The sequence below is a fragment of the Podarcis raffonei genome, chromosome 8, assembly GCF_027172205.1.
Source record: "Podarcis raffonei isolate rPodRaf1 chromosome 8, rPodRaf1.pri, whole genome shotgun sequence".
Classification (NCBI taxonomy): domain Eukaryota; kingdom Metazoa; phylum Chordata; class Lepidosauria; order Squamata; family Lacertidae; genus Podarcis; species Podarcis raffonei.
The window spans coordinates 88,979,929-89,003,924 of NC_070609.1; the positions used below are offsets into that span (position 1 = coordinate 88,979,929).

At 45.6% G+C, this 23,996-nt stretch overlaps 1 protein-coding gene across 3 annotated transcripts; it reads left to right on the forward strand.

Moving 5' to 3' along the window:
* The first annotated feature begins 1,349 nt into the window (after positions 1-1,349).
* On the forward strand, positions 1,350-20,016 carry STAMBP (STAM binding protein). Of its 3 annotated transcripts, none has more exons than XM_053401456.1 (10): positions 1,350-1,472; positions 4,205-4,418; positions 10,107-10,182; positions 10,595-10,690; positions 11,382-11,706; positions 13,368-13,492; positions 15,466-15,603; positions 16,514-16,626; positions 18,597-18,696; positions 19,661-20,016. In XM_053401456.1, the coding sequence occupies exons 2-10, from the start codon at positions 4,216-4,218 to the stop codon at positions 19,715-19,717; spliced, it is 1,233 nt and encodes a 410-aa protein (XP_053257431.1). In that variant the 5' UTR covers positions 1,350-1,472; positions 4,205-4,215; the 3' UTR covers positions 19,718-20,016. The 3 variants fall into 3 exon arrangements, 2 of the variants coding, with proteins under 2 accessions (XP_053257431.1, XP_053257433.1); XM_053401458.1 differs by lacking the exon at positions 1,350-1,472 and adding an exon at positions 1,976-2,052; XR_008331962.1 differs by lacking the exon at positions 19,661-20,016 and having other exon boundaries at positions 15,466-15,629.
* Positions 20,017-23,996: the final 3,980 nt, after the last annotated feature.

Sequence of the window (23,996 nt, forward strand, 5' to 3'; positions counted from 1 at the left end):
GTCTCCTATCAAAGCTAGGGTGGGAGCCACCGCCACTTCTTCTGAAAGTGAATTCCATAGTATTAGTTATGTACAGGATGAAGACATTTCCGGTGCTCATTATTCAGTGACATTTTGGTTGGTCCTAATGAGGCTGGCCATGGGCCCTGCTTTACAGAGGATGGGCCTTAGTCTGAAGATCTGTCAGAGGAGGACAGGCCCTCTGGTCTGGTTTAAAGATAACCAGAAGGAAGGAAAGCACAATTTTTTGACAGGGTGGTGTTCAAAATTACCCACCACCCCGGAAAGCAGAAAGAGTATTCCTGCATCTTAGACACCTGCTCCCATTCTTGATTTGCATTCTGCTTTTCCAACAACAAATGTTGAGCTCAAAGCAGCTCATCATCATCATCATCAATTTATTGTTTGTACCCCGTCCATCTGGCTGGGTTTCCCCAGCCACTCTGGGTGGCTTACAATAGAACATTAAAAACATGATAAGACATCAAACACTAAAAACTTCCCTAAACAGGGCTGCCTTCAGATGTTTTCCAAAAGTCAGGTAGTTATTTATTTCCTTGACATCTGATGGGAGGGCGTTCCACAGGGCTCCACATATTCACAACAGCATTAGGAGGTGGGAATGTAAACACTATAATATCAAATACAGTATGAATAAAGTAAACAATAACAACAAATACATCAAAACAATGGATACAATTCAGTGAAATCATAATTCATAGTAATTAGAAATATTGGAAAGAGCTGCTGCATACCAGACCTGTGCCAAGTGACACTGTTGCTGTGGGAAAGAGCTTCTTCACTCAGTGCAGCAGGGAGCCTATTCCCAGACAGTACGATCTGTCATAGTTTTCCCCACTACAAGCAAGACACATTCCTGCTAAAGGGCAGCAATTATTTCTAAATTTGCACCTACACATGTACATGAGCACATTCGCATTTCATGCAAAACTCTGTTCTTGTGCCCTTTTAAGGTAATGTGCATATACGTGTGTGTTTGGGGGTGGGGAGGCGATGTGCAACTGGACCCCCTTGTCCTAATAAAAGTGTTGCCCAACTGCTGCTTTCGAATGAAGCTTTCCAGCCAGGGAGCAGGACGTCTCCAGTCTCTGCAAGAGGGGATCTGCCGCCAACCGCAGCGACCCTTAAAAACTTACAATCCCCCGAGCGACAAAACCACCCTCTTTCTATGAGCCACTTTCACCTCCGCCCGGGCTTGTGTGCACGTGGGGAAGGGGAAGAGTTCGAAAGCGGGTTTCTCCAACGAGAACCCGGAAGCCGCCTATCGACACTCAGCAGCGACCCTTCGCCTCAATATATCTCTATTGAAATATCTCTGTGGCAGGAGGGCCGGGCTAGAGAAGCCGGAAGTGGCCTCCCGGAAGTGGCTCATGTTCCGTATCTGCCTCCGTCCGTCGCTCGCAGGTCTGTGCAGCCCAGCCAGGACAGGCGGCCCGCGCCCGCAAGCCCAGGTGAGTCCGGGGCCTCGAAGGCGGCCTAGGAGCTCCGCGAGCCGCGGCTCCTGCTTTGCTGCCGCCCTTCGAGCCTGCCGCCCCCCCGCCCCCAACTGCAGAGCTCTTGGCCGCTTCCCTCGCCGTCCGGCGGGCGGGAGGCATCGGCGCAGCAGCCCGCCTCTCGGACCGGCTTACCAAGGCTCCGGGCTCAGCGGCCGGGGAGGGAGGGAGGGAGGGAGGACTGTTGTTGCTGCTTATTTGCCCACTAAATTTGTCATAGCTGTCAACGTTTTCCCTTTTTCAAGGGAAATTCCCTTATTCCGAATAGGGTTCCTCGCAAGAAAAGGGAAACGTTGACAGCTGTGAAATTTGTGTACCGCCATTCACTCGGAGATCCCAAGGCAGTTCACAACATCAAAACGCAAAATGCATAATAAAACCCTCCAGGAGTGGACACCCACCCAGCGGCTGCAGCCGATGGTTAGGGTGACGAGAGCAGTAAGAGGAAAAAGCGAGCCTTGCAGACCAAGGAACCGCCTAGTCCAGCACCTTTTTCTCACGGTCCTTCAGTGCCCATCAGACGTTGCTGGACCCAGAGGTGGATTTAGAGGAGCTCAATAGCACTGGGCGTGGAGCCTCGAGGGCATCTGCAGCAGATGCCACAACAGTGATGTAGAATGAAAGGTGAGAGGGGTGTGTGTGTGTGCAGAATTTTGGCACCACACAGGGCACCGCTGCTGGACCATCACCCCTGATCTTTGGCCATGCAGGCTGCAGGGAGTTGGGAATCCAACAGCACCTGGAGGGTATCATGTTGACTAGCCTTGCTCCAAGCTGTTGTCCTGATTGCAGCACTGTCACTCCAAGGAGCCACATCAACACACCCTCTGCTCACTGTTTGAGCAGCTCTGCAGATATGACAATAATCATGCGTTGTCTGCTCTCTCTATAAGGATCTTATAAGATCCCAGCAGTGAGAGAGCCAGAGTGGTGTAGTGATGAGAAATCTGGACCAGGCCAGGTTCAAATCCGCACTTGGCTTTGAAGCTCCTTGGCCAGTCACTCTCTCACAAGCTCACCACGGAGCAGCCTGCTGGATCAGGCTAATGGCCCATCTAGTCCTGTATCCTGTTTTCAAAGTGCCCAACTAGATGCCTGCCAGGAACATGCAAGCAGGACATCGGCGCAACAGGACCTCTTTCCTCCTTCAGTTTCCAACAACTGGCATGTGGGGGAAGAGCATAGCCTCCATCATGGCTAGTAGTCATTGGTCACTACCTTCTGCATGAATTTGTCCGATTCTGTTTTAAATCCATCCAAGTTGGTGGCCATCACTATCTCCTGTTGCAGCGAATGCGATAGGTTAACTTAACTGTAGCCCAACATCATGTTCTAGATTGTGGTAGGAGATCCATGTGTGATTTCCTGGCATGGGAACAACGGGCAGCGAGTAGTTGCCCAAGGCTTGCCTGTTGCCTTGCTAGCAGTGGTAGGGCTTACTAAGTTAGTTCTTGGTATGAGTTTTCGTGTGCATGCACACTTCTTCAGATACCATCTGAAGAATCTGAAGTATCTGAAGTATCTGAAGAAGTGTGCATGCACACGAAAGCTCATACCAAGAACTAACTTAGTTGGTCTTTAAGGTGCTACTGGAAGGAAATTTTTTTTTTTTTGTGTTTTGACTATGGCAGACCAACACGGCTACCTTTCTGTAAGTGGTAGGGCTTGAATGCCATATCCAGGTATCTTTCTAATCCCCACCACCAATTTAAATACCCCCTGTATTCAACCGGATGTTTGGCATATAACTCCGCTTAAGCCTGTGCTACTGTATGATTCTGGGCCTGATGGAAGCATAGCTTTGCTGGTTGGGACTGATGGGACTTGTAGTCCAAAATATCCCAAGTTGGGAAAGGCTGATCTGGCTGCTTTCAGCTGGAGGGTCAGTCTGGACTTCAGTGCAAAAAGACTTCAGAAAGACGATTATGTAATCGCTATAGCAGAGGCACCAAGAGTTGTGTGTATAGCATGCTCATCTAGTGAATGAGAGGTACAGCACAAGTTGAGTGTCACAGTTTAGTATAAAAAGCACACATTATCTGAGGCAAAGCTATTTGGGAAGGTTGCTTATTATCAGCAGCTGAAAAAGGGAGGCTGTTTGGAAGTCACAACTCCTATTCTAGCATTAAAAACATCTGATGAAGGGTAGCATCATCATCAAGCTGACTACAGTACCAGGTGGAACTATATTTAAAGGCTGCCTTTCTATCCAAGGCAGTGAACAAAAAGTACATTATTATAATAAAACATTAAAAGTACAAAAAATACCCAATATATTAAAATATCATTTAGCCCGTATAAAAGCCATTTCCTGAGCAGCAGCAATATGATGAGAGGGGGATTTCTAGTAGCGAAAGGGAGGTTTCCTACTAAAGTTAATTTAGCAATTCCTTATAATTTGGTCTCTTAAACAACTTGTAGTATCCAGTTCCTGCTTCTGAAGACACAACTGGTAGTGGAAATGCTTGTTGATATGCTTTTTATAATTAATACCTGAGACACTGTGACCTTAAGGTTTATTGGATTGTAGTTATAAGATGTGTTTTCACCAGCATTCTTCAGTTACACAAATATTAGAGCTTAAGTTTATATGAGAGTCCATGTCCCCGTGTATCTTCCAGAGATTTCAGTTAAAGGGTTTATCTGGATACAAATGATTTCAGTGCCGGTCATATCAATTCTCTCTACAGACTGACCCCCTATGCCTGACCACGTAGATGTCAGCCTGCCCCCAGAGGACCGGGTCAGGGGTCTTATCCAAATGGGCAGTAGTGTGGAGGTGAATGAAGATGTCCCACCTCGGAGGTACTATCGTTCTGGAGTTGAGATCATCCGGATGGCAACTATCTATTCTGAAGAAGGCAACATTGAACGTGCCTTTATATTGTACAACAAGTACATCACGTAAGAAATTTGCATTGCTCAGTAATAACAGAAGTACCATTGTATTGTAAACCAGCTGGGCCAGATGGAGCTTATACGAGATTCTTGCTCAGTTACTTATTGTGACTCAGGTGTGCCGGTACTGGCTTCTTCCGTGACCTAAGTTTTTAATCAGCAAGAAGAAGATGACTTTGTCCTATCCCAAACCTGAGCCTAAGGGTTTATCTAAGCAACCTGTCAAATCAACCCTCGACTGCATTTTAATCTTTGTGGATAGTTCTGTAAATCTTGATTCAAAGACGAGGCAAGTGTACAGCCAGCATGTAATGGATGTGCATTCAGTAGAAGGGCTGTAGCTCATAGGTAGAGCATCTGCTTTACATGCAGAAGGTCCTAGGTTCAACTCCTGGTTTCTCCAGGTATTGTTATTATTATTATTATTATTATTATTATTATTATTATTATTATTATTGTTGTTATTAATAATAATAATTGAATTTATATACCACCCTATACCCAGAGGTAGTGGTGGGAATGTTGCCTGTCTGAAAGCCTGGATAGATGCCACCAGTCAGTGTTGACAGTACTGAGCTAGCTGGATCAACAGGCTGGCCTATGGGTTGTATCAAATGTTAGTCCTACTTGGAGTAGACCAATTGAAAATGAAATACATGACTAACTTAGGTTCATTTATTTCAGTGGTCTACTCTGGGTAGGCCCAAGTCCCCTTTACCAGCTTTGTCTGGTTCTCCAGCTGCAACCATTCCTGGACAAGAATTGCCTGACCAATGTAGTCCATACATTTGTAACCTCAAGACTAGATCACTGTAATCCACTCTACTGGAGCTGTCCTTGGATCTGGTTTGAAAGCTCCAGCTGGTGCAGAATGCAGTGGCCAGACTGCTGGTGGGGGCAGTGGACCAAAAACATGGGACACCTTTGTTAAACATTCTGCTCTGGTTGCCCATCTGCTGCTGAGCCAGTTCAAGGTCATTGTATTCACTTACAAAACCCTGGACAATTTAGGTCCTGGGTACCTCAGGGATCGCCTGAACTCTTATATCCCAGCCCAACCCTTATATTACTGAGATCATGTGCAGAAGCGTCACTGGTCATTCCCCAAGTTGGTGGTGCTCATTTGGCAACAGCAAGAAACCATGCCTTTAGTATCATCAGCACAGTCCTGTGGAACACTCTGCCAGTAGAGATTAAGCAGGCACCTTCTGTGCCACCTTTTAAGTGCCTGCTGAAAACCTTGCTGTTCTGCCTGGCCTATGCAGGCAATTAAGAATACAGCCTTCCACAATCACTAATTGCTGTCTGTTTTTAACTCTTTAATATAGTTTTATCGTACAATTTTATACTTTAGGGATGTCCAACTCCCAATAGACTGTGATCTACTCACAGTATTAAAAAACTGGCAGTGATCTGCCCAAAGTTGTTGAACTTTTTTTAGGAAGCCAGAGTTGTGGAGCTTTTTTAGGAAAGGCAAAGTTGTTGAGCTTCTTTTAGTAAGCCAAAGTTTGTTTTTTGCTTTTTTTGCTTCTTTGTAAGGAGATCACTTAGGGGTGAGATATCTAACAGGTACACCCTGATCTACTGGTAGATTGCGATCTACCTTTTTTGGACATGCCTGTTATATTTTATTGCTGTATACCACTTTAATGCAGTTTTTTTTATGACATAGCAATATAGAAATATTTTTATAAACTAAATAAAATGTGGTACAAGCGCAGTGGGGATGGGGAAGATAAATGAGTGTGTCACTGGTGCAATGTCTTGGGCATGAAAAGCACCATGTTTTGCTCATCACTCCCAATAGTCATTAATACAACAGCTGCCGGGGGGGGGGAGTTGGGGGCTATGTGAATGCTGTAAAAATTACTTCTGGGGGTGGGCAGAGGGACCTTATTGATTCCATTATATGAGGATGAAAAGTCAAATGTGTTTCTTTTAACCCAGAAAAGTAGTTTTTGTAATTATCAGCAAGCAGGCTCAAGGGAGGTCTCTGGGCTGTAGCACTGACTGCCAAACTAACAAAAACTGTAACTTGCCTGGATTGTTGAGTGCAAAAGGATCTGCCAGGTTTGTGTATTTAATTTATTAATTTATATCCCTCCTTTCTCCCAAACTGGGATTCAAGGCAGCTTGCAACATTTGAAAACAACATTATAAAATACCAAGGTTATAGAAACAAACAAGTTGAAAACAGTAATTAAAATACTCTCACTGAGAGAACTGAGATTACAGGGAACCAGGCAGAGGGCCTTCTCAGTAGTTGCTCCCGCCCTGTGAAACACCCTCCTGTCAGATGTCAAGGAAATAAACAACCACCTGACTTTTAGAAGACATCTGAAGGCAGCCTTGCTCAGGGAAGTTTTTAAGGTTTGATGTCGTATTGTGTTTTAATTTGTTGGGAGCTGTCCTGAATGGCTAGGGGCATATAAATAAAAAACTATCATCACCACCACCACCATCAGAGCACATTTAGAACCGGCAATTAAAGTGCAATTTGCCCTAACTATAATCGTCTGCACCTTAAGTTTTTAAAGGCTTGTCTGAACAGGAAGGTCTTAGCCTGCTGGTGGAAGGATAGCAAAGAGGGAACCAATCTAATCTCTCCTGGGAGGGAATTCCACAAATTGGAAGCAGCCACAGGAAATGCTGTCTCTTTGGTCACCACCAACCATCCTCCTTAAGTTGATGGGACCGAGAGAAGGTGCTCACCCAAGAATTTTAGGGAGATGCAATATTTCAGATAGCCTGGGCACAAGCCATATAGGGCCTTATAGGCCATAACCAACACTTTGAATTGTGCTCAGAAACAGACCGTTAGCCAATGAAGTTAGCTTTCTGTAACTGGCCTTAAAACAGCAGTCTGCCTGGCCGCATATATCGACATGCAGCTTCAGTTCCTCATTCACTTCAGCTTATTTCTTACTAGGCCAAGAGAATCCTCTTCCATTCCTCCCCTGGGAAAGAGGACCTTCATTTTCACTTGTTGGCATTCACTGATTATTGAGTCATGAGGTTCACATTTTCCCTTCAGTGTTTGAATGAAAAACTGATAGCTGGCTCAGAGTTGCAGTTTAAGGTTACCCAATCAAAGGCCTGTTGTGTTTTTTTTATTGTTAAGATGCCACATATATCAGTCTTAACAATCTTCTAAGTTTGAGGGGCTTTGAGGGACGTGGGTGGCGCTGTGATCTAAACCACTGAGCCTAGGACTTGCCGATCGGAAGGTCGGCGGTTCAAATCCCCACGACGGGGTGAGCTCCCGTTGTTCAGTCCCAGCTCTTGCCCACCTCGCAGTTTGAAAGAACGTCAAAATACAAGTAGATAAATAGCTACTGCTCCAGTGGGAAGGTAAATGGCATTTCTGTGCGCTGCTTTGGTTCACCAGAAGCAGCTTAGTCATGTTGGCCACATGACCCGGAAACTGTACGCCGGCTCCCTTGGCCAGTTAAGCGAGATGACCGTCGCAACCCCAGAGTCGTCCGCGACTGGACCTAACAGTCAGGGGTACCTTTACCTTTTACCTTTTAAGTTTTCTTGGAGAGATCTGGGAGTCAAAGCTGGGGGCAGGGTGGGGGAGTGGGAATCTTCCTACTGCTAGGAGACAATATCAAATTTCTAGCGAGCTGTGCTGTTGGGGTTTTTCCAGTAACATTGAAAGTCGCTTTACTGTTCAACCAGTTTTTTAGCAGTACCTCAAAATCCTCCCTCAGGATTTGGATTCCACAAGAGCAGCCTTCCTTGTAGCCAAGAAGGGATATTGGCACTCTTCATAGGCGGTGATGTCATGCATATTGCAGGAACCTCCCATGCAGTTACTCGCTTTCACAACCTTTACATTCATTCAGTTCCCAAGCAAAATGCCTTTTCTTTTCTTTCCTGTCTTGGATGTGATTGGCTGCCTTCCTTCAGAGTCCAGTGTATTGCATTGAGCTCCTCCGCCCCCCCCTTTAGTGCTGTGGGCTGGTTTGTGACCTCTGTGTGTTTACTCAGAAGTAAGTCCCACCAAGTTCGTTAGGGCTTACTTCTGAGTAAGTGTTCATAGGGTTGCAGCTTTAGGGTTTCAAGTGCTGTTGAAATCCTTTAACATGCTGAAAATCCGCTTCAAAGTTCGTTTCAAAACTTCTCTAAGCAAATGTTAAATTCTTGGTAGTTCCAAAAATGGAAGTGGGGGTCTCGTATGGTCAGCCTTCTCTCCTTTCCAATGGCTGTTGCTGCTACCATTACCCAGGCATCTTCTATGCACAATTTTCCTGCTCCAGCCCCATTACATTCAGTACATTTTTTCCTGATTAGCATCACCTTCAGCCTTGCTTAACCTTCCATGCTTCCTCTTTTATGGGCATTTCTGGGAAGAGAAACTGGCCAAGGGACCTGCTAAGTGTAAAACTTGGTGGATCCCTTCCAGCTCTGCTCCCTCTTGGCAGCCACCTAAGCCTCCTTTAACTAAACAAATCCTCCGAATGTGATTCTGCCATTGCAGTAACAAATGCGGGAGCAGTGAGGAAACTCTGTGTGGATTACAGTATAAATGGTGTTTCTGTTTTGTCAGGCCTTGTGCAGGACCGTCCTTACTGTGAGGGAACGCGTCTTGGAGGACTAAGCATAGCTTAGCCTAAATTATCCATTTTTGGAGGGTTGCTCAACCTGATCCCACCAGGGATGCTCAGACTTTTGAATGAAGTTGGCACAGCCATTGCGAAGCGCTTCAAAGGTGCAGAGCAAATTTGCTCAGATGATGGGAGGTTGTAATGGGGAGGGACTGAGAAGCAAATGTGCTTCCCAAAGGGTCCTCTCCAGGGGCAGAGTGGTGAGATCACCCTGCCTTTCCAGAAGGCAAATGCAGTGGCAAGACAATAAAACTGAGGTCGACCTAGAAACATGTTTGTTTACTGTGTTTTCTTTAGGATTTGGAGGGGTTGGATAAAGTTGTTTGGAGACTGAACTCCTGGTTGGCCAGTCCTGGCCTAAATCAGCATCTGAATGAAAGTACATTTAAGTTGCTAAAATAGGACCCTTAAGATTGCAGCTGAAAAACGGAGGCTGAACCATTTCCATTTATGCAAACTTGTGCCTGAAGTAGGCTTGAGCTTTGCTTTGATGCTACTTGGCAGGCCAGTTTTTCCTTTGAACTAATAATTCCCATGGTCTTTGCTTGTGTGGAGGAACAGAATATCCAGATTAGCAAATTATAGTCTGCTCCAGTACCTGACTGTGGTGACCATTTCCATTAGAAGAAGGAAGTGGCAGAAAGCTCAGCTTTTGCCCAGGGACTGTTTTGTATGCGGAGAGTCAAATTTCTCTTGGGGAGCAAGTTTGCCATTTAAGTAGAGCTATATGAGCAACACAGATGCAATTTTCCACAGAGATTACAATCCTGTGACCCAAAGCTCTAGGTGTGATATTCTGAGTCTGTTTGAGATGCAGTTTCCTGTGGAGTTCCTATGCTAGAAAAGGGATGTCTTTAGTTTGTGGTGGAGAGCAGGATTGTGTCCTGGAATTTTGCTGTAAAAAATGTAAACTGAAATTCTGATCCCAGAGTCCCCACGTGATCAGGGTACGTAGGCCTGATCTTAGCCACACAGGATTATTGTATTGGACCTGGAAATGCTGTAACAACCCAAGTGTGGTCATGGTTCTCCTTCCTACGTCTCAGCTGCCTGTTTTCACTTTCTTTATCCTCTCTATTCCAAGGCTCTTCATAGAGAAACTTCCGAAGCATCGTGATTACAAAACTGCTATCATTCCTGAGAAGAGAGACACAGTAAAAGTAAGTGGCCACACAGGCCGTAATGGGGAAACTTTGTTTTAAGATTTTCCTCTAGAGCAAAGCTGCTGTAGCTCCCAGATACTGGCAATGAGGAAGAAGCTGTTAGTCTGTCACAAGCATATATAGAAACTATTTTGCAATGAATTATGTTGCAAAATGCAGGCGCCCAAGAGAGAGAGCGCACGCTAAGAAGTGTGTCACCCTTCCTTGTAAGTTTCTGTCCTGACTCCCTCTCCCTGCTGTGCTGTTGCACAGCTCCAATTTATTTCAATGGTGCTTACCTCGGCAAACATCCTGGCCCACTGTTCCAGGCCCCTCTAATAATGGTTCTTATTGTCTCACTGCTACTGATCGCAGCTTCTGTTTGAGCTCTAAAGAACTTGATTTTCATGCTTCCTTTCTCTCCACCCAGAAACTAAAAGAAGTTGCATTTCCTAGAGCTGAAGAGCTGAAAAAGGAGCTTTTAGAAAGATACAACAAAGAATATGCAGAGTACAAAGTACAAAAAGTGAGTAACAGGAGGAGAAATGCGTGAGCTCCAAATTGTGCCTCTGAAGACCACAGCTTGGGGTCTGTTTGTGTTTGGTCCTGGTCAAACAATGAAGCTGACATGCTATCCCAGCACTGTACCCCAGCTACCCTTGGTCTCTTTCCCTATTCCAGCAACTGGTATTCAGAAAAAAAATCTCTAACTCTTCCATTTTCATCCAGAGTGGCTATGGAGATTCTGCTCTGGTGTCTTGGGGCCAATAATGGACTGGATGGGGGAGAACAAATTTGAAGTTAACATAAATGAGATAGTCTTGCCTATAGGAGTTTAGCCTGTTGCGAATGGGAGTAACACTCCCCATTAAATCTCAGATTATAGTCTGAGCGTTCTCCTGAATCCAGCCTTGAGCGTGGATGCTCAAGTGATGGCCACAGCGAGGAATGCCTTTGCCCAGTTTAGGTTGGTACACCAAATGTGCCTGTGCCCAGAAAATACTGGTTTAGCCCTGGTGACACATGCCTTAATTACATCTGGATTATAGCGATGTTCTTTCCATGGGGTGGCCATTGAAGAATTGTCCATAAACTTCAGCTGGTCCAGAATGCAGCAGCTGGATTTCTTTTTAAATCTGCTTTTGCCTGTGAGACCCATGGGCTGCCTGTGTTGCACCTTTTCTCACCTGGTCCCTTGTCTGATGCTCCTGATGCAGAAGAAGCAGGAGGAAGAGTTTGCCCGCAGCCTGGCTCTGCAGCAGCAGCTGGAAGAGGAGAGGCAGAGGGTGGCCAGGATGAAGCAGCAGCAAGCCGAGCAGGAGCAGTTCAATGCATTCGAGGAAATGATCCGGCGCCAGGAGCTGGAGAAGGAGCGCCTGAAAATTGAGCAGCAGTTTGGGAAGCCAACGCCCAACACCTCGGATGGCCCCTTGGTACCTGGCGTGCTCAAGCCCTTGAGCCCCAGTGGAGGAGGAGTGCTGCCAAAACCCCCCACTGTGGACAGGTCTCTGAAACCTGGAGCTTTGGGGACCCCAGAAAACAGTTAGTATGCCTTGACCCACCTTGTTTGGCTACTGGGTGACAGATCTCCTTCCCTTCCACATCAAAACATGAACAAACCCCTCACCTACAACATGAGAGTATTCTAAAACTAAATAACTCTACTTTTGTAACACTTAGAACCCTGCTTGTGCAGATCCAGATCTCTGTATTGTAGAGTGTTGACAAGATGACCCTTTGGGTTCCTTCCAACTCTACAATTCTGATTCTAGGATCTAGTATGTTCTCTGCAGAAGAGGCAGATCCCTCTGCTACTGTTTTGCCATCTGAAGCTGAGCCGCCTCACAAGCCCGTTTTATTTCCTGCCCTGCCCTCATGCTCTTGAGTGGCCATAGGCGTGCATGTACGTGGGGCCGCAGGGGCCAAGCCCCCCCCCCATTTTCACTGAGGGAGCTGTCCCCTCTATTCCACAGCCAGATGGGCTCTGTTGGGCTCTCCCACAGCTGTGACTAGGCCCCATCGGGCCTTTGAGGGGGCACAACGGCCGCTGTCAGGCCTCATCCCACTGTTGGATGGAACCCAGCATGCCTGAGTGGCCAGTTGCAGGGGCAGGATGTGACAAGACAGCCGTTCTCCAAGGACCCAACAAGTTTGTGGGCTTCAGTGGTTGATTGGAGAAACCTGGGTTCTAACTTAATCTTTGAAAATTCGCCCACCTTTCATCCTCCCCCCCCCCCAATTTTCCTCCATCTGCTCACTGAAAATATCAGTTCTTTCAGAAGGCAGTATTGAAATACAGTCATACCTTGGGTTGAGTATTTTCGGGTTGTGCTCTGCGGCGACCCGGAAGTAACGGAGTGTGTTACTTCCGGGTTTCGCCGCATGCGCAGATGCTCAAAATTACGTCACGCACATGCGCGGAAGTGGCGAAATGCGACATGCGCAGACGCGTCTTACGTTTACTTCAGGATGCGGTGGAATGGATCCTGTTTGCATCCAGAGGTACCGCTGTACAGAGAATCCTGCAGCATTGAGACATTTTTGCAGTGGAGCGACGCTCATGAGTTCTGTTAGTAGGTCCCTCCCTGTGGAATGTAAGGGGTGACACACATACAGTGGTACCTTGGGTTAAGTACTTAATTCGTTCTGGAGGTCTGTTCTTAACCTGAAACTGTTCTTAACCTGATGCACCACTTTAGCTAATGGGGCCTCCCGCTGCTGCCGCGCCGCCGGAGCACGATTTCTGTTCTCAACCTGAAGCAAAGTTCTTAACCCGAGGTACTATTTCTGGGTTAGCAGAGTCTGTAACCTGAAGCGTATGTAACCCGAGGTACCACTGTATTGGAAAGGGCTTTTGGACCTTATGCAGCGCACCTGGGCTTTTTATTTCCAGGTGTGCATCCGCTTACCAGCAACAACTTTGGGCTACCTCTTAATTCTGGTTGAAATAACCACTGGCCCTTTTTAAAAGTGCTGGTCTCAAAACAATCTTCCTGTGGCCTGTTCTTCCAAACAACAGATCATGTGGTAAATCTGAGTCTGGACCATTCAGTTCAGATTGCAGGCATTGACTCATATGTTTGAATGCTTCCCTTCCTTCCTCCCTCCCACACACAATCATAGTGAACTAGCAGTTCAGGGTAAAAGCTTAGGCTAAAACCTGATATTTGATTGCACATCAAAATCTTCTCTCCTCTCTACAGATACTACTATAGAAGGACTTCGCCATGTGACTGTCCCCAGAGAACTCTGTCATAAATTCCTCCAGTTGGCGGATGCAAACACTGCAAAGGGTGTAGAGACATGTGGAATCCTTTGTGGGAAACTGGTAAGGTGACTTCTGGGATAATTATGTCAATATTTGGTAGTCCCCTGTTTCAAGACTCTCAAGTTGCTGATTTGAATACTTGGAAATATTTGTGTTTATTAATATTAACTTGCTTCACATCACTTAAAGAACATGGGTGCATATATCAAAGCTGTTGCACATATGTAAAACTGGTTGCACTGATGTGAAGTCATGGAACGTTCATGAACACTCTTTCTTGCAAAAACTCACCCTGAGGAGATACAAGTTGCAAAAAGTCAGCTTTGTTGAGGGGCGTCTTTTGGAGGAGCCCTTGTATAAGAGTTAGGGACAAGAGAGGGTGTGTGTTGTCAGCAGGAGTGGTGGAGAAGCAGCAAGACTGAGTGAGCAGCAGGGCTAAGAGGTAATAGACGGAGCCCCGAGGCCGTGGACAGACAGATGGTCGTGATGTCAAAATATTTCAGCAGTGCAGGAGCCTATAATACCACCCTAGGCTGATGCTGCTCTGGATATTGGATAGTACATCTTATAGTTTCACACCTTCAAAGGTTATGGTGGCTTCAATGTGTTTTGGTAAAAGGATAAATGAATCATTATTTTTTTAAAAAAAAATGATATGCTGCAACCTTTGTAATACATTAGGACCACTTCTTTCAGTTTTCAAAGTTCTTAAATATATTTGCAACATCCAAGACTTGGGGTTTTTTTTCAGCTTGGCTTTTCTATTTTTACACTGTAGCCAGAAAGCCAATTTTACCCATTTTTCTTTGCCTCCAGCCTCCCTTAAACTTCTCTAGGTGGGAGATTTGTTCATCTAGGCAGCTTTTGCCCTTCGGATTCTTAAAGTGGGACACAGGTGGTTTTTTTAAAAGTAATTCAGTAAAATTAAACAACAACAAGGCAGCGGAGGGATGTAAAATCAAGAGCCAGCAGCAAAACAGACCTTTTAATCTATCTAAAAATGTTTCAATGTTCTCTGGTTATGGTATGACATGTCGCTGTCTTTTTATACTGGATATTTCTAAATTTTATTTTATCTCTTTAATTTATCTACTCTGTTTCATTGGAGGTTTTTAAACAGAGGTTGGGTGTCCATCTGTCAGTGATTTTTTTGCCGGGATCCCTGCATTGCAAGGAGTTTGGATCAGATGGCCCTTGTAGTCACTTCCAATTCCATGATTCTATGATTACATTGTTTAATGACATTTATCATGGGTTGCTTGTGTTACGGGAATGCTTGGAGGCACTGTGGGGAATTTGAATGGGCGCTCCTCCAGAGTAGTCTGCCTCCCACTGCCTCAGTCCCTACTGGGACATTGACAGGTGACACTGAGGTAGGAAAGGGGCTTACCTGTGGGCACTGTGCCATGGGCTCCCTCCTACCTAGAACCCCTGCTAAGAGAAATGGAATAAAAATATGGGTGATAGAGGAGGCAGGGAATTGGGGGGGGAATCCTTACACAGCAAGAGGAGCTTGGCATTTTTATGGGAAGGGGAGGTGCAGCCTAGTTCAGGCACCCCCAAACTCGGCCCTCCAGATGTTTTTGAGACTACAACTCCCATCATCCCTGACCACTGGTCCTCTTAGCTAAGGATGATGGGATTTGTAGTCCCAAAACATCTGGAGGGCCGAGTTTGGGGGTGCCTGGCCTAGTTCATAGAACTGTGGAATTGGAAGGAACCCCAAGGGTCGTCTAATTCTGCCCATTGCAGTGCAGGTGAGGCTGGTGGGATTGGGAAGAGGGCATTGAAAAATCACACCAGAAAGTGAGCAGTAATTGGAGGAGGAGGAGGGAAAGCTGAAATTCACTAAAACATCCAAGCTGTCCAGGTCTCTAATGTCTCTGAAGCTGGGAGTGTGGTGTTGGGTCATTCCATTCATTCATTCCATTCATGTTTATGTCTCTGGGGCTGTGTGGTGTTTGAATGGAAGCACTGTTGGCTGCTGATGATTCCTCTTCCTTGGCCCCTTGCCCTTCTTTTTTCCCTTCCAGATGAAGAACGAATTCACAGTAACCCATGTCATCATCCCCAAGCAGCACGGGGGCCCAGACTATTGCAACACTGAGAATGAGGAGGAACTCTTCCTGATCCAGGATCAGTACAGCCTTATCACTCTGGGATGGATCCATGTAAGCCTTTGCTCAAGGCCTTCCAGGTGCAAAAGCCTGTTTGTGGGTGTACTTGTTACGGTCTGAGTCTTTGCCAGGTTCTTGTGCTTTCCCCGCAAAGCGATTGGCTGCTGCCTGCTGTAGAGCAGAAGACAAATTCAGAAATTTGTGGAAGGTCCCAAAGCAACTTGCTGCTGGGGGGGTGCAAAATCCTAGTGTGCTCCTCTTGTGCAGTAGAACTTCTCAGTGAATTGTGACTACTTGCATGCCTGTGTATGGTGGGGAGGGGGTGGAATTACCAAGTGGATTTTCTTTGGTGCTTATCACGCCTCAGGCAGCTAATTTTAAGTGTCATGAAAGGGCAGCAAACTGCTGTTGCTGTTGAATTGCTCGGGGGGGGGGTCTTGTGGGATTTTCTGCCTCCGCTTCCAAAACCACTTGGCTTGTAGTGGGGACAATTATTTGCCGCCTCAGGCAGCAAAATGTCTTTGGCTGGCCCTGACCACACCCTCTCACCCATCTGCTGAGTATGTCTGATCCCAGGGCTACCACCCTGTGCTCTTCGTCAGCTCTCGTACATTTCAGTGGAGCTTACATAGGAAAACCTCTTTCCAGATTGAGCTCTGTGTCCTAGTCTTTGTGCAGGACGGCATTTGAATTTACTTATCGAGCACCCAAATATTTTTGATCAGAAGTGGGTCAGCACTGCACCTGCTTATTCTCTGCTTCCCCTAGTCTGGACTTAAACTGCTAGGGCGGGGGTGGGGGGTGGGGAATATGATCACTCTAATAAAGAGCTATGAAGGTCCTGTTAATGTTTCCTGAGGGAAGCAGTAGCCTTTCCCACTTGCTTGGTGGTTGTCAAGAATGAGCCATGCCTTCCTTGGTGCTTGACTTTAATTTTTCCCTCTTTTCCTCCATCCTTATTTAGACACACCCTACCCAAACAGCTTTCCTTTCCAGTGTAGATCTACATACGCACTGCTCCTATCAGATGATGCTGCCGGAGTCTATAGCAATTGTTTGTTCGCCAAAATACCAGGAGTAAGTGTTCAATTTATTTCTATTGCAGACTAAATAAATGTGCTACGTTCATTCCATTCTGCACCGCATTCTAACAGAGGTTTGGTGCTTAGGCCAAGAAGAGAGGGCAGATGAGGCCTAGGAGGAATGTAGAAGGAGGGGATTTAAAAATAATATTAACCAGGCCTTTTTTTCAGCCAGAGCTCACAGGAACTCAACCCTGGCCACTCGGAGGGGGGAGCCATTGCTGTTCTAAGAGAACAAGGGAGAAGTTCATGGGGAGTTCTGGCACCTCTTTTTCTAGAAAAATAGCTCTGATAATAACCATAAGAAATGTAGATAACCCAGGCTGCACTTCAACAGAGTTTAAAAGATTTTGGAAAATTGGGACAATTTGGGGAGGGGGGGGAATTAAGGATGCAAGGAGGAACTAGGTTCCACTAAGGGGATTATGTACATTTAGCAGATGAATTTGCATCCTTGTGCTTCCAAAACATACGTTCCTCACCCCACCTTGGAGATTGTGTTAATAATAAGCAGTTCTAGGATTTCTTTCTAAATAATTAAGTAAGACTCATTGACTGCTAGTCATAGTAACATAGCAATCAAAAGAGGCACCAGGTCTTTGAGCACCAGTTACTGGGAATCACAGATGGGGAGAATGCTGCTCTTGGGCTTCTTCTCCTGCCCGTGATCACCGAGATCTGGTCTCCTAATGGATCCCACCCTGGTAGGACCTGCCCAACCATTCCTATTGGCTTGGGCCCACTCCCAGGCCAGCCTTGAACCCTTAAAATCAAGTTTTCTTATACAAACTACAAATTGAAACAATAAACCAATAGAATATAATAAAAGAGAAACAATTTACAATTACACACAAATTAAAATAACCCCAACCCCATTTAAACATTAAAAACCACCCCACTCCATCCCAAAAAACAACCAGAATTTTAAGCCCCATGGATTAAAATTATCTTAAAAGCATTTTAAAACACACTAACATGGAGCAGGAAAAACAATAGCAGACCCCCCCCCCCCAGCACTGCCCCGAGAGTACATTGCAGTGAATCTGCCCCTGCCCCCTAGGCCAGCTGGCAAAGGCCTTGCAGAAGGAGCAGGCCCTGCCGTCCTCACCACAGCAGATCAGTATGTTTATATGTTCAGTACGAGGGTTTGGCTGTTCTTGGATATTCTTTGATTGTCCACATAATTCAAAAGACGTGATAGTGGATTGTCAATCCATCTTGTCTTAAATTCCTTCATTTATGACAATACCATCCTTCAGTATCTTCTCACCTTCCAACATTCTTCACCAGACAGAGATGAAATCTCCTTTACTGTCTTTGCCAAACCAGCACCTCCCATTGCCTAACCCTCCTGGCCATTTACTCCTCTGTGACAACCAATGCCGTTATACAGCCATTTCACCACAATTTTCTCTAAAATTCTTAGCTATCAGATAAGAATTTCCAAACTTCTTCTGGGATTTCCATCTGCAGATCTCTCTCCTCTTTTCCTGTATCTATGTGATTTGCCTCCCAGTTTTTAAGAATTAGTAGGGCTGTTCTTATGCTATGTTCTTTGCATGATTTTCTGATGACTTTTGTTGTTGTTGTTTTCGTTGTTGTTATATGCATGTATTAGTCACTTCTTCTTTTACAAAAAGTAACTCAGTAGTACAAAAATTAAAATCAGAATGGAGATAAGTCTGGTACATCCCATCCACTGGAAGAGACCACAAATACCTAAAATATTTTATGTATGCTGCTTATTTTAGTGTAGTTCAGTTCAGTTTAGTTTATTAAATTTATACATCACTTGATTGTTTTAAAAAAACAAAAAAACCTTCAAAGCAGTTTACCAAAAATATGTAGGAAACCCAGAAGTGCTAATGATTGAGATTTAAATAAATATGTTACACAAAACTTGTCCCCCTAAAACCTGCTATCAGTTTTGAGGCATACAAGTGATTTTATTTACAATCTTTCTAGGACTGGATTCTTTAAATTGACAGACCATGGCATGGAAGAGATCTCTTCCTGTAGGCAAAAAGGGTTCCATCCACATAGCAAAGACCCCCCACTCTTTACAGTAAGTATATCCAAAGTGCATTGGCCTGGTTCTTGCTGATTCCCCCAAATCCTCCCTGTACTGCAGTGGCATGCTAACAGGAAAGCCTTTATCCAATTTCTGTTCTGATGCCTGCTAGGGTCAGAGAATACCTCCTCTTTCTCTCCCCACTATTTGAGATTCTTTCTCTGTGTAGTGCTGGAAGCAGGATGGTGTGGATTTTTCTCCAGCATAAAAATATCAGAATCTATAGTGGGATCCTAATGCCTGTTTAGGAGTGAGTCCTATTGAATTTAAGGGGGCTTACTCAAATGTTAGGGTTGCAGCCAGGAAAAAGAAATTTCAGTGGGTGCTGGAGCTTTTGACTGCAGAAGATATTCTCAGCACAAACTCTTGCAACAAATTAGAGCTTCTGAAATGCTTTGCTGTCCCAGGGCTAGCCCTTGGTCCCTATTCAGGGAATCTGGGATGGAGCCCTGAGGCAGAGGCAGCTGGGAGTTGGGTGTGTGATGGCAACCCAGATCAGCTGGGTGGGGAGCACATTGTTCCTAAACCTCTCACTGAAGGGGAAATCTGCTGGTGACGTTGACGTACTTGGAATACTCTAAGACTGCCATGCACCATGTACAATTACAGTGGTACCTCTAGATGCGAACGGGATCCGTTCCGGAGCCCCATAAGCATCTAGAAGCAAGCGTAACTAGCAACGGCACGTCTGCGCACGCATCGCTTTTCACCGCTTCTGCGCATGCGCATGACGTCATTTTGAGCGTCTGCGCATGCACAAGCGGCGAAACCCGGAAGTAGCACGCTCCGTTACTTCCGGGTTGCCACGGAGCGCAACTCAAACGCGCTTATCCCGAAGCACATTCAACCCGAGGTATGACTGTAGTATCACTTTCAGCCTGTACATTGTGTTGAATTTAGCCACCCCACCTGCTCTTGACTGCTGTGGCCTTCATTTCCTTTTCCTTTTTCCTTTCAGACCTGCAGTCACGTGACTATCCTGGAGCAGGAAGTGATGGTACTGGACCTTCGATAAAGCAAATGCCTTCATGCCTTTCGCAGCCATTAACTGTCTTCTACATTAATTTATGATGACTAATAATACCCCCTCTATGCAGCAATTCCCAAGGCTCTCCCTGTAACACCACAAGAGTTTCACATTCTTTCTATCTCATGCAGTTGTTAAATTAGGGAGGAGAGAGGAACTCTTAGGAGATATCACTAAACTTAATTCAAGTGGTATTTGGCTGCTCACTGATCCTCTTCAGGCTTTACTCTGCTGAACCTTAATCCAAAAATCAAGCAAATTAATAACCTATAAAAATCTGTTTGTGATACGCTGAGCGCATAAATTCATCTGTTTCCTCTCTTTCAAGCTGCAAACATAGAATTTTCTCCAAAGCTCATAAACACCGATGGACGCCTTTGGTGGATTCCCCAAGTGCTGTGCCAATAGCTCAACTTCTTGTGAGCGACAACAAAATGATGTTTACGTTGGAAGGAAATGAGCATATGCAGGAAGATTGTGTTTTTTGTTGTCAGGAATTCTTCAAAAGATAAATAAATCACAAGTTTTTCCAGGCTTCCGTTTCAGGGAGAGGGAGGAGATAGGAGTTACAGGAGAAGAGAAGTCAAAGGAAGGGATTCCATAAATAGCTTCTTGGTTCCATTCTTGGCACGGTTTGCCAAAGGATGGATCTGCACTTGATTTGTGCTATGAACTTTCAGTTCCAGCAAGTGCCGATATGCACTAACTCAAGTTGGACAACCCCTTAAGTAATGCTTTAAGGCCTAGACCAGCAACTTAAAGGCCTAGACTGAGGGTTAGTTCGATATAGAGATTTAAAAATAGGTTTACTGTTGGAAAAACGACTCTGGTACCTCTACATCTTGTACCCTGTCCTTGTATCACATTGCAGTGAAGGGCAGGTTTAAAATATTTTAAATAATAAATAAATACACCTATAAAAAGAACATAAGTGTGATGACACTTCTCTCTTTCTCAAGCAGGTATAGCCAATGTATGTTCCAGATGTTCCACGACTCTAAGCTCTCATCCACCCCAGTCAGCATTTGCCAATGGCCAGGGATGATGGGAGCTGTATTGACACCTGAAGGGCCACAACTTCCCCATCCCTACCCTGCAGGTTGTGTCTTGCCACCCCGCCTTGTCACATGATTGGAGGTGCTTCTTCCAGTCTGTAAATTGCAAACAGATCAGTGGGTGAGAAGCATCATCTACAACTCTGTGGCATGGAATGCTTACTGGGAACGGAGGGGAAACTGACAGCTGGCTGGGAGGGGGAATAGAATGGAGAAGATGGAAAGGGAGGAAGAGGCACAAAGATAAGAAGCAGACAGAGAAGACCCATCTCCTTGTCCGCGTAGGCCGTGCCCTGGTTCACATTGAAAAGCCATCTACTGTACAGTACTCCCAGGTACAGAAGTGAGTGCTACCCTGGAGAAGAAAAAAATCAGTGGAGAATTTCAATATTTTTATGTAGTTGGCTCCAGTACCAGTGTGTCTAACCTCACCTCCAATACTCTAAAAGATAACAGCAAAATGAAAATATATAAAAAATAATATATTTAGATAGACGATAGACTGTGTCAGACCAACATGGCTACCTACCTGAATCTAGCAAAATGAAAAGTTCCTCTTTTTCCTATTCCGTGTGAACCGCACTGCAGGGCTGTCATAGGCCACTCTCTCCCACCCTTCCTATCTGCAATATGGAGAATGAACTGGAGCTGCTTTGGAATTTGCAGCAGAAGTTGTTTTAAAGCACACTTAAGTAAGAATTGAATAAAAAAGTAAGTCCCATAGTTTAGCCATGCATTATGGGAAGAAGCCATTTATTTTATCAATATCTTCAAAGCTTACAAACCATGGCGGTGAAAGCAAGTCACTGGCAAGAGGGGCTGCTCGGCTTGGGAGCTCCAGGAGACGAAGCATATTCCCTTGGCAGCTTCTTAAATCTCTTCCCATACAATGTGAGTGTGTGTTGGGTGTTACCTCCCGTTCCCCCTACAGAATCTGATCAGCAGTTGAATCTTACTTCACCTTTGGTGATGGGTGATGGGTCAGAATTGTAGAGTTGGACCTAAAGGGTCATCTGGTTCAACTCCCTGTAATGCAGGTGGCGGGGGACGCGGGATGCGGGTGGCGCTGTGGGTTAAACCACAGAGCCTAGGACTTGCTGATCGAAAGGTTGGCGGTTCGAATCCCCGCGATGGGGTGAGCTCCCGTTGCTCGGTCCCAGCTCCTGCCCACCTAGCAGTTCGAAAGCACCTCAAAGTGCTCTCCAGCGGGAAGGTAAACGGCGTTTCCGTGTGCTGCGCTGGTGCAGGCTCGCCAGCTGCGGCTTAGTCACGCTGGCCACGTGACCCGGAAGCTGTCTTCGGACAAGCGCCGGCTCCCTGCCTCTTGAGCGAGATGAGCACGCAACCCCAGAGTCGGTCACGACTGGACCTGTTGGTCAGGGGTACCTTTACCTTTACCTTTAATGCAGGTATCGCAGCTAAGGAATCCCTGACAGATGGCCTTCCAACCTCTGGTTAAAAACCTCCGTTCCATTAACCACATTGGCAGGCGGGGCAGGAGCACCAGCAGAAGACAAATACAGTGTAAAAAAAGTAATCATAAGAATTCAGAAATAAGGAATCAAATGCAGCTTTGGTTTTAAAATAGTTGCAAACCTAACATAAATTTGTACATGAAATAACTTTATGGAATCAAATGACAATTAAGAAAGAACAATGTATATCTGCCTATATCCAAAGCAAAAGAGCACAAACACAGTATACTGACAAAATATAAACAATGGGAACAGATGATGGTGATGATTGCTATTACCGTGGTACCTCGGGTTAAGAACTTAATTCGTTCTGGAGGTCCGTTCTTAATGTGAAACTGTTCTTAACCTGAGGTACGACTTTAGCTAATGGGGCCTCCCGCTGCTGCCGCACGATTTCTGTTCTCATCCTGAAGCAAAGTTCTTAACCCGAGGTACTATTTCTGGGTTAGCGGGGTCTGTAACCAGAAACGTCTGTAACCTGAAGCATCTGTAACCCGAGGTACCACTGTATCACCATTATTTATTACCCAGCCTTCCCCGTAACATTGCAGGGTGGGTTACAACAGTTTAAAAATACAGCATTAAAACAATTTGAAAAACTTTACAATTACAAAAAAACACAATCACAAAAAACAACATAAAATGACAATAGCATCTAACAAAAAGTAACAAAAATTCATACAGTTGCTTGTATTTAGATTTCCAATCTTTCTGCATTAGAAATATTGATGGCTGTTTTTCTAATAAGATATAACTCACAAAGTATCACAGAACCCAAACATGTTCGGACCTCTGTCTTTCTCAGTGGTCTCTGTACTCTGGACACAAAAACTGTTTGGTGTACAAGTACATATTGTGTGTGTGTGTACATACACATGCACACACACGTGTAAATGGAGGTGCTCCCCCAAGCATATGCCACCTGTGCCCCAGAATCCTTTGCACTGCAGTGCGGTTTCACAGCAGAGAACGGTAGTTCTTGGGCCAGCTTGTGGCATGGCAGGGGGATCCTGGAAAGCACAAACCTCCTGAAAAGTGCTCTCTAGTGTGAGAGGCTTGGGAGGCATTGCCTAGTGCCAGCTGCTTCCCTGGGCCAGTCCCCGGAAGTGTGGTTTTTCTGCTTTTGGAGCTCAGGCTATGAGCCTCCCCCCTCCGCCTGCTGGGAGATGCCAAGGATTCCCTGCAGCTTCTCTTCCTCCTTCCCGCTGGCCTGTTTTGTGTCATAGGTTTCTGCCGCTTCTCTTGCTGCTGCAGCTGCATTCCATTCCAGTGGCAGATGCTGGGATACCAAGCGCCCGGTGGGGCTGCGAGGGAAGCTGGATTGGCTGCCTGGGTCAAATGCTTCCTTATTAGGCTGTCCACTGCCTGTCAGGGTTTGGGGCTTTCAAGTGCAAGTGTTGTCTTTTCGCCCAAAAGCTCCCAGGGTTTCTATGAAGGACCCCCTTCTTGCTCAGTGGGCGGTGGCTTCCTTCTTCGCTTGAGCACAAGGCAGCCTAAAAGCCCTCCAGTTTCAGGACTGCAGTGGGCAAGGCATCCTGGAAAGTAGGTAGATCAGGGGTCAGCAACCTTTTTCAGCCGTGGACCAGTCCACTGTCCCTCAGACCATGTGGGGGGCCGGACTATATTTTGAAAAAAAATATGAACAAATTCCTGTGCCCCACAAATAACCCAGAGATGCATTTTAAATAAAAGCACACATTCAACTCATGTAAAAACACGCTGATTCCCGTATCGTCT